The 15,590-nt window shown below is 47.8% G+C and overlaps 1 protein-coding gene across 1 annotated transcript in view; it reads right to left on the bottom strand.

The window, feature by feature from the left end:
• Positions 1–15,590, bottom strand: part of LOC126273193 (uncharacterized) — a 493,173-nt gene that overhangs the window by 84,555 nt on the left and 393,028 nt on the right. The window contains exon 4 of the mRNA XM_049976718.1: positions 5,261–5,436. Within this exon, the coding sequence (XP_049832675.1) occupies positions 5,261–5,436 (176 nt within the window). The remainder of the gene's footprint in view (positions 1–5,260; positions 5,437–15,590) is intronic.

The raw sequence follows: 15,590 nt of genomic DNA, 5'->3' as shown, positions 1-15,590 counted from the left end.
TCCTCAGAACGAACGAGCAGCAGTAGGTCGTCTGCATAGGCACGACATTTGAAGGTTTAGCCCCGTAGTTCTATCCCAGAAAGAGAATTGGTTAGCCTCCCAATTAATGGTTCCAACGCTATCGCGAACAGCAGCATGGAAATAGGGCAGCCCTGGCGAATGGATCGTCGAATTTGAATGGGCCCTGCTATACGCCCATTAACCTGTACCAAGGATTGTACGCCCCCATAAAACCTTCTAATCAGACCAGTAAAACGGTCTGGAAATCCCATTTGTTCCAGTACAGTGTACAGATAGTTGTGGTGCACCTTATCAAAAGCACTGTCAAAATCAACCGCCACCATCGCTGCTTTAAACCGGCACTCCTCCGCCAGCGCTATCTCATAACGGCATTCGCCAGTAGCTGTTTGCACATTCACCGATCCACCCGGTGTCGTCTGTTCTGGAGAGAGAACGCTACGAATTAACATACGACATCGGGACGCTAACAACCGTGCAAAGATCAAGTCGGCATTAAGCAGGGTGATGGGGCGATAATGTCTGGCCGTAATTCCTGGCTTCGGTTTATGCACTGGCACCAGGAGGCCTTCCATAAAAGTCGGTGGAATAGGCGCATGGGAATTTAACATCTCGTTGAACATTTCCGTCCATCGCGGTGCCATTTCGTTGCGAAATTCTCGATAAAATTCAGCAGGAAGCCCATCAATGCCTGGGGACCGATTCAACGCACCTTGTGCGATCGCATCATGTACTTCCTCACAGCTAATGGCTTCCAGTAAGGTTTCCGCGGCTTCCGCCGTCAGTGTACGGGAGACATGCGTGGCTATACGGTGGAGGTCATCGACAGGGGCTGCTTCTTCCCGATAGATGTGTTGGTAATGATCGACGAATGCAGAGACAATGTCCGCTTGACGCGTCACTCTTGGGTCTTCGCGGGTAATTAATTCCCGTACCAAAACGCGTCGTCGGTGCTTTCGTTCATTCACGACGTGGTGCATGGAAGGAATCTCGTGCCTTATCGTATCGTGACATCTGGCGCGCACCATGGTTCCCTGAAGATGTTTCCGAGCTAAAGCCACTAGTTTAGCTTTTATCCTTTTGCGTTCGATCCAGATGTGCTGTCCCGGCAGTCAATCATCCAGGTCGCGCAGTGCTGCAAAATAAAAGTCGGTCGTACGGCGGCGCCATTCTGCCATCTCCCTGCTATATGAGATGAACGTGCGGCGAAGCGCCGGTTTAGCACAAGTCAGCCACCAATCAAGCTTCGTCGCATACCTTCCAACCCTTCGCTCGCACATCGTCCATGTCTCAAGGATCCGTTGACGGCATTCAGGATCATGTTGATGTTGAATGTTTAGTTTCCACGGGGCCTTACTGTTCCACACCTCTCTACGGGGAAGAAGCACCGTAAGATGTAAGCACTTCGATCGGAAAATGCCAATGGCCAGCGTTCCGCGTCCTGGACATCATTTTCATGAGCCCGTGAGATATAAATGCGATCTAATCTGCTCGCCGAATGACTTGTCACATAGGTGTATCCCGGTGCATCTCCATGTAGTAATTCCCACGTGTCACTAAGTACAAGGTCGTTGACAAACGATTCGCAACTCCTGGCTAATGTTTGCTTGCGGTCATTGGTCTTTCTGGCTGAGAGCACAGTTGAAATCCCCACCAATTATTACACATTCATAACGTCCATGGAATAGTGGAGCAATGTCTTCTGCTTAAAATCGCGCCCTTTCCCGCCGCCGATTATTGCCCGACGGTGCATAAAGATTGATGATGCGTGTCCCAAACGTCGTGAAAGCCATTCCCCTGGCCGACGGAAGATAAGACACGTTTTCCACTGGGAAGCCATCTCACACGTAAGCTGCCACCCCACTCCCATTGTGATCTCCATGTGACGAATAGGATTGGTAGCCTGCGATGTATGGAGTGCAGCTATGTGGACTTCCTGCAGCAAAGCAATATCCACATCAGATGCCCAAATCGTTTCCTTCAGTAGGTGTATTTTTCGCCGGTGAACGCACGTCATTTATATTTAACGTCGCAATACGGTTCGCATGGCGTTGAATCCCACTCTGTCGAGGCGCAACAACATCTCCCTGCATCGGCGCTGGGGGATGAGTTAGAAGACGTTCTCTCGCCCCTCTCCCTTCAGCAATTATTAGGCCGTCTTCGTGAGTGCCGGCTGCCTCTGTATGACGTCCGGCGCCTCCTCAATATCGTCATACCACATCTTTTCAGGCTGTGATATAATCGTGTCCATAGCCATAGTATCTGCGTCTGGAGAGCCAACTGGCTGTGATTCCTCTTCAGCATCACCACGTCCCGGTTCCGTCAATGTGACAGACCCCTGTGGGTCTGATCGAACAGTTTCCATTGCCTCATCCTGTTTCGTAGAGGCTGTTGTGTCGTCTTGGTCCACAGGCACATCGTCGTCGGGGCAAGGCGAGTCATCCCGAGGAGATGTCGTGCGACGCCGCCGTTTCCTCTTTTTCGGGGAACGTTGTTTGCGTGATCTTCCTTCCGTGTCCTCAGATTGTAGGGAATCACGGCTGCCCGACAGAAAAGCATCCGTAGGAACTGGAAGTGTTTCGAGACCCATCGTTGTACTTGGCGGGAGTTCGGTCGAAACTAATGTTGTCCTCTCAGAGTGCGTTCCAGACGGAACAGCATCCGTAGTGGTTGGAACTGCTTCGTGTACTATCGGTGTGCTTGGTGGGAGTTTGATGTTGTCGCTGTAGATTGTATGCTCGATGGAGCAGCACCCTCTGTCATCCCGACGTCTGCGACAAGGTTTCGGAGAGTGCCATCTTGATCTTCCACCGGGGCTGTATCCTTTCGGTCATCAGCGGACGCAGTGAGGGCTTTGGCATAGGTGATCGGAAGTACTGTCATCGCCGGCGACGGCTCCCGCACATCTGAAGGCAGTTGCGTAATCCGCCGTTGCATACAGTTTGACCTGAGGTGGCCCTCCTGGCCACAGCCAGAACATGTATGTGGTTGACCATCGTAAATCACCACCGCCCGACAACCACCAATTGTCAGCTAAGACGGTACATGCTTCTGAAGATCAATAGTGATCTGTCGTACTCCGTTAAGAACGGGGTACGTGGCGAATTGTGTCCAGCGTTCTGCCGCGTGACCATGTACCTTGCCGTATGGCTTAAAAGCCTCGATAACTTCTTCAGCCGGGAGCTCAAATGGGAGCTCAAAAACTCGTATTGTCCGTATACACAGACCAGCATGTTCTACAGTTACCGTGCCGACATTCCCCGTCACTATGGCAAAATCGGAGACCTGCTTTTGTCGCCTGTAGAATTCTCTCACACGCCGCGTCATTTATCATCTTAACATGCACCGTGGGACTAATGATGGACAGGTGAATTCCGACTATATCGTTTGGCGGTATCCTGACTTCCTCTCGAATGAATCGTTCCACTGCTAAAGCCTTTGGTCGTTCGTAGTCTTTGCAGAAATTGAATCGTAAAGTACACTCCTGGGAATGGAAAAAAGAACACATTGACACCGGTGTGTCAGACCCACCATACTTGCTCCGGACACTGCGAGAGGGCTGTAGAAGCAATGATCACACGCACGGCACAGCGGACACACCAGGAACCGCCGTGTTGGCCGTCGAATGGCGCTAGCTGCGCAGCATTTGTGCACCGCCGCCGTCAGTGTCAGCCAGTTTGCCGTGGCATACGGAGCTCCATCGCAGTCTTTAACACTGGTAGCATGCCGAGACAGCGTGGACGTGAACAGTATGTGCAGTTGACGGACTTTGAGCGAGGGCGTATAGTGGGCATGCGGGAGGCCGAGTGGACGTACCGCCGAATTGCTCAACACGTGGGGCGTGAGGTCTCCACAGTACATCGATGTTGTCGCCAGTGGTCGGCGGAAGGTGCACGTGCCCGTCGACCTGGGATCGGACCGCAGCGACGCACGGATGCACGCCAAGACCGTAGGATCCTACGCAGTTCCGTAGGGGACCGCACTGCCACTTCCCAGCAAATTAGGGACACTGTTGCTGCTGGGGTATCGGCGAGTACCATTCACAACCGTCTCCATGAAGCTGGGCTACGGTCCCGCACACCGTTAGGCCGTCTTCCGCTCACGCCCCAACATCGTGCAGCCCACCTCCAGTGGTGTCGCGACAGGCGTGAATGGAGGGACGAATGGAGACGTGTCGTCTTCAGCGATGAGAGTCGCTTCTGCCTTGGTGCCAATGATGGTCGTATGCGTGTTTGGCGCCGTGCAGGTGAGCGCCACAATCAGGAGTGCATACGACCGAGGCACACAGGGCCAACACCCGGCATCATGGTGTGGGGAGCGATCTCCTACACTGGCCGTACACCTCTGGTGATCGTCGAGGGGACACTGAATAGTGCACGGTACATCCAAACCGTCATCGAACCCATCGTTCTACCATTCCTAGACCGGCAAGGGAACGTGCTGTTCCAACAGGACAATGCACGTCCGCTTGTATCCCGTGCCACCCAACGTTCTCTAGAAGGTATAAGTGAACTACCCTGGCCAGCAATATCTCCGGATCTGTCCCCCATTGAGCATGTTTGGGACTGGATGAAGCGTCGTCTCACGCGGTCTGCACGTCCAGCACGAACGCTGGTCCAACTGAGGCGCCAGATGGAAATGGCATGGCAAGCCGTTCCACAGGACTACATCCAGCATCTCTACGATCGTCTCCATGGGAGAATAGCAGCCTGCATTGCTGCGAAAGGTGGATATACACTGTACTAGTGCCGACATTGTGCATGCTCTGTTGCTTGTGTCTATGTGCCTGTGGTTCTGTCAGTGTGATCATGTGATGTATCTGACCCCAGGAATGTGTCAATAAAGTTTCCCCTTCCTGGGACAATGAATTCACGGTGTTCTTATTTCAATTTCCAGGAGTGTAGTTTTCCTGTACTTGTTCGCCATGATCGTTGTTACTAACCAGCGCGCAGACTAAGTCCACAAGTAAACAAACACTCACGCACGCCGCACAGGCGGAAGTATCGGACCTTCGCTTCGCACGGCCGCTAGCGCCGAACTGACCACTCAGCTACCAGGGGCTGACACGGTTTTTGGTTACGATATCAGTATTTAGCACATTAAAAAGTGGTTTTCGTTAGTAAACTGTTTTCAGAGGTGTGCTGTGTAATTGAGAGATGCTCGAAGGAAAACTGTGACGCCACAGAAGAACAGAGAGGTGCACGCGAGTGAGTATCGGGCTGGTGACGGGAGCGCGGAGTACCTGGCAGCTCGCAGATGAAGGATGCGACGGCTGGCCCGCCGCAGGGCAGGCTGTGCCAGCGGAAGTCGGCGGCCGGGTCGGTGGCGGCGCACTGCGGGCCCTCGCCGCGCGACGCCTGCTCCAGCCACGAGCCGCCGCCCGCCGCACTCGCAGACGGGTCCACCGCGCTGTAGTTCCTACAAAAAAAGGTTCACATGGCTCTGAGCACTATGGGACTTAACAGCTGAGGTCATCAGTCCCCAAGAACTTAGAACTACTTAAACCTAACTAACCTAAGGACATCACACACATCCATGCCCGAGGCAGCATTCGAACCTGCGACCGTAGCAGCAGCACAGTTCCGGACTGAAGCGCCTAGAACCGCTCAGCCACTCCGTCCGGCCGCGTTACACTGTCCGCCCTGCTCCATCTACGTTAATACGAGACTATCCCGTACACATCTATGGTAAAAAATACAGAAGTGATACAAACAAATCCAAAAACGGACGGTAAAAAGATGGTTCGATGCTGAATGCTACTGCATAAGGAACACTGTTCTAAGAACGCTCCACTGATTAAGAAACCAGCACAACGAGGAAACATACAAACTGTGCACAGAAGAGAGGAGAATCTACAAAAAACTAATAGAAGAGAAGAAAAAAGAATACATAGAAAAAGAGGCAAAAGGAGAAGCGGATGAAGCAGAGAAAGACCCATACGTAGCAGCAAGACCAAGAAAAATGGCTCATACACCAATTATAGACATGAAGGAATGAGAAGACCAATGAACAAACGAGGAATCAAAACACCCCACAAAGAAAGAGAAACATCAAACTAAGGAAAAACACGATATATGGGAACCTCTAAATGAAAAAGATGCAAAAAAAGTAATAAAAGCACTGAAGAACAAGGAAGCAGCAGGACCAGATAATATATATAATGAACATATACAAGATTCAAAAGAGGCCCTTCAACACGTATGGACCAAACTATTAAACAAAAGCCTAGAATTTGGAAGAATTCCGACGCAATGGAGTCACTCGACAATAAAAGTTCTCTACAAAGGTGGAGGAGACCCAACGGACCAAAACAAGTACAGAGGCATAGCCCTGGAAAATACACAATTCAAGATGTTTTCAAAGATAATTACACAAAAAATCCAAGCCGCTGTGGATAGTCATCTCCCAGAACGACAAATGGGTTTCACATCTGGAAGATCAACACTTACGGCAGTCAGACTTCTTCTAAACAACATCGACGACGCGCTACAAAGGAAACAAATGTTCTACACAGTGTTCATAGACTTTACCAAAGCCTTTGACCTACTGGGAAGAGATCAAACAGTCCGAAAACTGGAAAACACAATGGGAGAAGATAGCGTATAGGCAAGAATAATCAAGTCAATCCTCGAATACAACATAATCACAATATCAGACAACCTCGCTTTTTCGAACCCCGTTCTGCAATCGAACGGAGTCTTACAGGTTGACCCAATGAGCCCTTTGCTGTGCATTCTTGCCACTGAAGAAGTACTCCGAATTGGAGAAAATGAAGAAGATGTACAGGGTGTTTCAAAAATGAGCGGTATATTTGCAACGGCAATAAAAACTAAACGAGCAGCGATAGAAATACACCGTTTGTTGCAATATGCTTGGGACAACAGTACATTTTCAGGCGGACAAACTTTCGAAATTACAGTAGTTACAGTTTTCAACAACAGATGGCGCTGCAAGTGATGTGAAAGATATAGAAGACAACGCAGTCTGTGGGTGCGCCATTCTGTACGTCGTCTTTCTGCTGTAAGCGTGTGCTGTTCACAACGTGCAAGTGTGCTGTGGACAACATGGTTTATTCCTTAGAACAGAGGATTTTTCTGGTGTTGGAATTACACCGCCTAGAACACAGTGTTGTTGCAACAAGACGAAGTTTTCAACGGAGGTTTAATGTAACCAAAGGACCGAAAAGCGATACAATAAAGGACCTGTTTGAAAAATTTCAACGGACTGGGAACGTGACGGATGAACGTGCTGGAAAGGTAGGGCGACCGTGTACGGCAACCACAGAGAGCAATGCGCAGCTAGTGCAGCAGGTGATCCAACAGCGGCCTCGGGTTTCCGTTCACCGTGTTGCAGCTGCGGTCCAAATGATGCCAACGTCCACGTATCGTCTCATGCGCCAGAGTTTACACCTCTATCCATACAAAATTCAAACGCGGCAACCCCTCTGCGCCGCTACCGTTGCTGCACGAGAGACATTCGCTAACGATATAGTGCACAGGATTGATGACGGCGGTATGCATGTGGGCAGCATTTGGTTTACTGACGAAGCTTATTTTTACCTGGACGGCTTCGTCAATAAACAGAACTGGCGCATATGGGGAACCGAAAAGCCCCATGTTGCAGTCCCATCGTCCCTGCTTCCTCAAAAAGTACTGGTCTGGGCAGCCATTTCTTCCAAAGGAATCATTGGCCCATTTTTCAGATCAGAAACGATTACTGCATCACGTTATCTGGACATTCTTCGTGAATTTATGGCGGTACAAACTGCCTTAGACGACACTGCGAACACCTCGTGGTTTATGCAAGATGGTGCCCGGCCACATCGCACGGCCGACTTCTTTAATTTCCTGAATGAATATTTCGATGATCGTGTGATTGCTTTGGGCTATCCGAAACATACAGGAGGCGGCGTGGATTGGCCTCCCTATTCGCCAGACATGAACCCCTGTGACTTCTTTCTGTGGGGACACTTGAAAGACCAGGTGTACCGCCAGAATCCAGAAACAATTGAACAGCTGAAGCAGTACATCTCATCTGCATGTGAAGCCATTCCGCCAGACACGTCAAAGGTTTCGGGTAATTTCATTCAGAGACTACGCCATATTATTGCTACGCATGGTGGATATGTGGAAAATATCGTACTATAGAGTTTCCCAGACCGCAACGCCATCTGTTGTTGACAATTGTAACTACTGTAATTTCGAAAGTTTGTCTGCCTGAAAATGTACTGTTGTCCCAAGCATATTGCAACAAACGGTGTATTTCTATCGCTGCTCGTTTAGTTTGTATTGCCGTTTCAAATATACCGGTCATTTTTGAAACACCCTGTATGTGTATATGCATACACTGACGACATAGCCGTAGGTTCAACAGACATATAGAAGTTGCAGAGAATCATTGAGAAAATAGACAAATTGTGCAGTGAACGCAAACTTCACATAAACATAACAAAGACAGAAATGTTAATTTTCAGAAAAGGAGGCAGAACACCCAAGAATGGAGAAATAAGCATCAGAGGACAAAAAACAAAAACCTCATCTGACTTTAAATACCTAGGACTGACATTGCAACCAACAGCCAAATGCTTCACAAAACATACAACAGAACGTGCAGCCCAAGCAATAATAGCAATACACGTCAAAAACATCCATCTACTCAGTCTAGAAACAGCCATGAAATTATTCAACACAAAAATCTTGCCGATCCTGGCCTATGGGATGGAGGTTATATGGGACCATCTGACAGAAAAAAATCTAGAAGCACTAGAAAAGGTAAAATCGACTTATCTAAAAAGAGCACTAGGTCTCTCAAAGATAACAAGATCTAGACTAGTGTACCTGCTAGCGAGTGAAACATTCCTAATCGAAGACATCAGACTTCGTTATATGACGCCACACACCAGGGCTTCCAGAAAGCAACTGAAGATCATGAAGGACAAACGAGAAAAAATATGGACGGAGTTCTATGGCACCGAAGCAATGACGAACCGCTCATGGACAGCACCAAATTCGAACAGCGACATGTCGTAACTAGACTTTCTATTCACGGCTTTCACCATCTGATCGGCAAAAACAAAACTTATCACGGCCCAACCACAACATGTGTATGTGAACTGTGTAGCGAAGCCTTTGAACGATATCACATACAACTGTGCAGTACAAGAGTGAAATCGATAAATAAATATGCAAAAATGTAAAACGTAAATGTAAAATGGTAAGCAAACTAACTGTATATGGCTATCTGGCTGCAACTTTATTAAATAAAAAATACAGAAGGGGCAACTACGGCGAACCTACTGGTTATTAAAGCTGCAAAAACATAAACGATCGGAAATGCAAATGATTAGTATCTCAGAGCAACCGCATAAACTATGTTGGAGTAACGCCATCTACATTCACTATACAGGATATCTCTCCTAAGAGTCATCAGGCGCATTTTCTGTGGTCTTCCGGCAGACTTTTGCATTTAGCTTTTGTAATGTATAGGTCGAATCGTGCCAAACAAATACTGCTCGTAGTATGTACTGAAGAGCCATAGAAACTGGTACACCTTCCTAATATCGTATGGGACCGCATCACGACGTGGCATGCACTAGACTGTTGTCTGAAGTAGTGCTGGAGGGAAATGACTGCAGGGCTGTTCATAAATCCGTGAGAGTACGAGGGGGTGGAGATTTCTTCTGAACAGCACGTTGCAAGACATCCCATAGATGCTCAATAATGTTCATATCCGGGGAGTTTGGTGGCCAGTGGAAGCGTTTAAACTCAGAAGAGTGGTCCTGGAGCCACTCTGTAGCAATTCAGGATGTGTAGGGTGTCGCATTGTCCTGCTAGAATTGATCAAATCCGCCGGAATGCAAAATGGACATCAATGGATGAAGGTAATGAGACAGGATTCTTACGCACGTGTCATCTGTCACAGTCGTATCTAGATGTATGAGGCACACATAACACTTCATCTGCACACGCCCCATACCATTACAGAATCTCCACCAGCTTGAACAATCCCTTGCTGACATGAAGGGTCCATGGATTGTCTCTATACTCGTACGTATCCATCCGATCGATACAATCTGAAACGAGACTCGTCCGACCAGCCAACATGTTTCTATGAAATGACAATGAAATTAATGCCCCTAGGTGCATACAGGCGTTGATATACGTCAACGGGGACAGATGAAAATGTGTGCCCCGACCGGGATTCGAACCCGGGATCTCCTGCTTTCACGGCAGACGCTCTATCCATCTGAGTCACCGAGGACACACAGGATAGTGCTACTGTAGGGACTTATCTCTGGCACGCCTCTCGTGAGACCTACATTCCCAACTTATTGTCCCGCACTATATTCATGGTGCCCCCGCCCATTATCCTCATTACTCGCGGCTTTTTGCCGATTCCCGTGAGAGTTCGGGCACTGTTTGTGCATCCGCACAGAAGAAGATGGTCAAACGGCCGGTGATATATACGAGTATATATATATATATATATATATATATATATATATATATATATATATATATATATATATGTGAAGGTGGTATCTGTTCTTTCGGACATATTCGAAAGAACAGGTACCATCTTCATATATAACATGTTTCTAGTCATCAACAGTCCAATGTCGGTGTTGACGGGTCCAAGCGAGACGCGAAGCTTTGTGTCGTGCAGTCATCAAGGGTACACGAGTGGGCTTTCCGCTCCGAAAGTCCATATCGATTATGTTTCTTTGAGTGGTTCGCACGTTGACACTTATTGATGACCCAACATTGAAATCTGCAGCAATTTGCGGAGGGGTTGCACTTCTGTCACTGTACGATTCTCTTCAGTCGTCGTTGGGCCCGTTCTTGCAGGATACTATCCTGGTCGCAGCGATGTCAGAGATTTGACGTTTCAACGGATTCCTGATATTCACGGTACACTCGTGAGATGTTAGTAGGGGAAAATCCCAACTTCATTGCTACCTCGGAGATGCTGTGTCCCATCGTTCGTGGGCCGACTACAATGCCACGTTCATTCTCACTTAAATCTCGATAACGTGCCATTGTAGCAGCACTAACCGATCTAACAACTGCGCCAGACACTTGTCTTATACAGGCGTTGCCGACCGCAGTGCCGTATTCTGCCCGTTTATATATATTTATATTTGAATACGTATGCCTACACCAGTTTTTTTGGCGCTTCACTGTATATTTTATATGATACCCAGGTTCAACGGAAAACGCTGTTACCTAAAATTTTCATTATAGTGATGAAAAAGCATATCGCCCTGCAACGTCACCATCGAGCTCTGTGACGCTTCAAACGGCAAGGTTTTGAGATATACGAACAAAAGGTAGAGCTCAGACGTTCATGTGAGGTTTAGGTTGGGGTAATGAGGTCACATTGGCACAAAATTTCCACAATTCAGGGCAATGCCACCATGGACCTCCCACACAATGGGAAGGTCGTCACATCCATTTCATCCTTTACCAACATTTAATCCTTTCTTTTGACGCCTTTCAGATCAGAACTGCGACTCCTCGCGTTGAAGTCTCTCGCTTTTCTTGTGAATGATACGAAAAGGTCTCAGCAAGTGGCATAAAGAGCGTTAGTGAAATGATCCCTGGTTCCAACACAGTTCGCAATGCGATGAGCACCAGGAAGACGTCCCTGAAAACGCTCGACACCGCTCACATCCCCCGGACGATTCTTCCTTTCTCTGACGTCTTGGGGCGGCAACCCCATTGAACGTGATCTGACTCCCTGGGGTTTAGTGCAACCACAATTTTTGCTCTAGTATACGGGCTGGAACCAATAGGGACCGTTCAAAACTATTCGACTAAATTTGAATGATACGAAAATTACAAGGTTTCAAAAAAGTGAACATTTAATTATGTTACGCAGTGGAGAAATCGTATTTGAAGGTTCGTTTCTTGTGAGAAAGTAGTGCTACATCGCGATATTACTACTCGCTTTGGTCGGGACGCCACGACTGTTCGCATAGCCCAGGCTCGTCCAAACTGTACCCCCTGGGGCGCCAGCGCCCTCGACCGCCCGCGGCCAGCGTCCCGGGCGAATTCGTACGTTGCTACAGTGGCCGAGCCGTGACGCTTAGCTGACCGTGCGGACCGCCCGAACGCCAGCCGATAGATACATTTGTTCGCCCGTTTTCCCTCCGGGCGGAGGACGTCCCAGAAGTGCTTCAACTAGAGCTGATTGACATACAGTGCCATATCCTCCTAAACGACCGCTTTCTTATGTGTAAAACTTTGGATGACTTTTACAGCTATCTTCCACGAGAGAAATATCGTCTTTTGCACTAGCACGCGGCCAACGTTTTCTCAATGTTTGGTTCCACGTATATTCGTGAGCGCTTTTTCTCTCTTTTAAAGCTTGCTAAAACTAAGAACCGTTCATTCCTTGGCGTACGCACAGTTTTCGTCCAAGCTCAGTTCGACTCAATGTGTAGTTGGACAGAGCCATCGTTGCTGTCCGGTGTGTAGTCTCTCAGTAGGGCCTACTGCATTTCGTATCCTCAAATACAGCCACATCACCTACAAATTTAACCATCATTCGTCCTATCGTTCTATGGTTCCACAATAAGTGAAATTTCATTATTTCCTGTCCCTGCAGACGTTGCAACTTTAATAGCCGACAGCGTATTTCCAGAACGAGTAAACGAAGAGCTCACTCAAAGAAAGTTGTACTCGTACGCCACATTTTTTGGCAACGTGGAATAAAGTGGTGCATCGCGTGAGACAAGCCACCATAGCAACACATGTATTTTTTCCGTTTACAAGTTGAGCTATTTTTAGGTGTAAAGTTGATCATCCTGGAAGAACGTTTTACATCAATGGAAATGGCACACATGGCTGATATAAGTTTCGCTCCAAAGGATATTATATCGTTAAATAAAAGCTGAAAAGGAATGTAGATCCATTAAATTCTAAGCAGAACGTCGAGAAAAGTAGGTGGAACATTGGATTTATTTTTTATTTTTTTAATTATTTTTTTTTACAGCTGGTAACGACGTGCCTGAAAAACCTACATCGACAGTAGTACATGTAAGAAGGTTGTTTATCATGTATCATTATAACGTAAAAATTGCACACAAAAGTAATTTGCTTGATCTCGCCGCTGTTTATGGGCAAAATAAAATAAAAAAAACTGGAACATGATATTTTTGTACAACTACTTTGTTATGATATGATATTTTACACTCCTGGAAATTGAAATAAGAACACCGTGAATTCATTGTCCCAGGAAGGGGAAACTTTATTGACACATTCCTGGGGTCAGATACATCACATGATCACACTGACAGAACCACAGGCACATGGACACAGGCAACAGAGCATGCACAATGTCGGCACTAGTACAGTGTATATTCACCTTTCGCACCAATGCAGGCTGCTATTCTCCCATGGAGACGATCGTAGAGATGCTGGATGTAGTCCTGTGGAACGGCTTGCCATGCCATTTCCACCTGGCGCCTGAGTTGGACCAGCGTTCGTGCTGGACGTGCAGACCGCGTGAGACGACGCTTCATCCAGTCCCAAACATGCTCAATGGGGGACAGATCCGGAGATCTTGCTGGCCAGGGTAGTTCACTTACACCTTCTAGAGCACGTTGGGTGGCACGGGATACATGCGGACGTGCATTGTCCTGTTGGAACAGCACGTTCCCTTGCCGGTCTAGGAATGGTAGAACGATAGGTTCGATGACGGTTTGGATGTACCGTGCACTATTCAGTGTCCCCTCGACGATCACCAGAGGTGTACGGCCAGTGTAGGAGATCGCTCCCCACACCATGATGCCGGGTGTTGGCCCTGTGTGCCTCGGTCGTATGCAGTCCTGATTGTGGCGCTCACCTGCACGGCGCCAAACACGCATACGACCATCATTGGCACCAAGGCAGAAGCGACTCTCATCGCTGAAGACGACACGTCTCCATTCGTCCCTCCATTCACGCCTGTCGCGACACCACTGGAGGCGGGCTGCACGATGTTGGGGCGTGAGCGGAAGACGGCCTAACGGTGTGCTGGACCGTAGCCCAGCTTCATGGAGACGGTTGCGAATGGTCCTCGCCGATACCCCAGGAGCAACAGTGTCCCTAATTTGCTGGGAAGTGGCGATGCGGTCCCCTACGGCACTGCGTAGGATCCTACGGTCTTGGCGTGCAGCCGTGCGACGCTGCGGTCCGGTCCCAGGTCGACGGACACGTGCACCTTCCGCCGACCACTGGCGACAACATCGACGTACTGTGGAGACCTCACGCCCCACGTGTTGAGCAATTCGGCGGTACGTCCACCCGGCCTCCCGCATGCCCACTATACGCCCTCGCTCAAAGTCCGTCAACTGCACATACGGTTCACGTCCACGCTGTCTCGGCATGCTACCAGTGTTAAAGACTGCGATGGAGCTCCGTATGCCACGGCAAACTGGCTGACACTGACGGCGGCGGTGCACAAATGCTGCGCAGCTAGCGCCATTCGACGGCCAACACCGCGGTTCCTGGTGTGTCCGCTGTGCCGTGCGTGTGATCATTGCTTGTACAGCCCTCTCGCAGTGTCCGGAGCAAGTATGGTGGGTCTGACACACCGGTGTCAATGTGTTCTTTTTTCCATTTCCAGGAGTGTAGATCAGTAGAGTATAAGTTTATTGTTTCGGGGCATAGCTTTCTTATTTTTCACCGTACATTTGCATTAACCGGGAAAAGAGAAGAGTAACGGATGTTGTGATTACCTGTGAACGGAAGTATGTAATATCAAAGCTTGTTTAAATACGCCTTTTATTACAAAGGAAAGGAGCCAGAATTTTTTTGTTTCTATGAATGTTCTTGGAGTAATCACGAAGTCTGACAGAAGTTTGAAAATTACGTGTTACACGGTTGAATATCAACGCAGATGATCCAAATGCATTATATCTGTGTCTTGGTCATAATGTCATTCTCCCATGAATATGTAATTCTCTGCTAAAAACGAAAGAGAACATCAACCCTTAAGTGAACACCCTTACACCCGTGCAAAGCCTGTACAATTTCCTCAATACGTTGTTGGTGTCAGTCGTGGTCAGAAAAGAGTTCTGTTTGGTTGTGTGCGCATTATGTCGGAGCTAAGTGAATTCTATCGTGGGAAAATTACGGTGTTCTTATGGCGGGTGCATCTTTTGTTGAATGAAGAGCATCTTTCTCTTTCGGCCTGGATGTCAGGGTCTCTATGGATGTATGTGAATAATTCGATGTACAATTTAGGGAGCTTTCTGTGAACTTACCTTCTGACTGAGTAGCTAAATTTATTTTTCCTGTGTTTAATTTTCTGCTTTGTTATTGTTTCTCGTCCTATATAGAACCAGTTTTCAGGTTTGGAATTTAATTAAATAAATACGCTGTGTTATTTCAGCATATGAGATAACATATTCTGTTAATATGCTCCATTATTTTTGCAGTTGTAACAGAACATCAGTATTGTTTGATATACAACATTATTTCAAACTGTATTTTTGGAGGATACGCAAACGTTCTTACATAGAAAACTACGTAAAAATTAAGATAAAACTTTCTAAATATTGTAAAACGTGACAATTACAGTTGCTG

Source organism: Schistocerca gregaria, chromosome 5 (genome assembly GCF_023897955.1).
Source record: "Schistocerca gregaria isolate iqSchGreg1 chromosome 5, iqSchGreg1.2, whole genome shotgun sequence".
Lineage (NCBI taxonomy): Eukaryota > Metazoa > Arthropoda > Insecta > Orthoptera > Acrididae > Schistocerca > Schistocerca gregaria.
The sequence above is the reverse complement of the archived record's forward strand: the minus strand, read 5'-3'. Positions and strand labels throughout refer to the sequence as shown.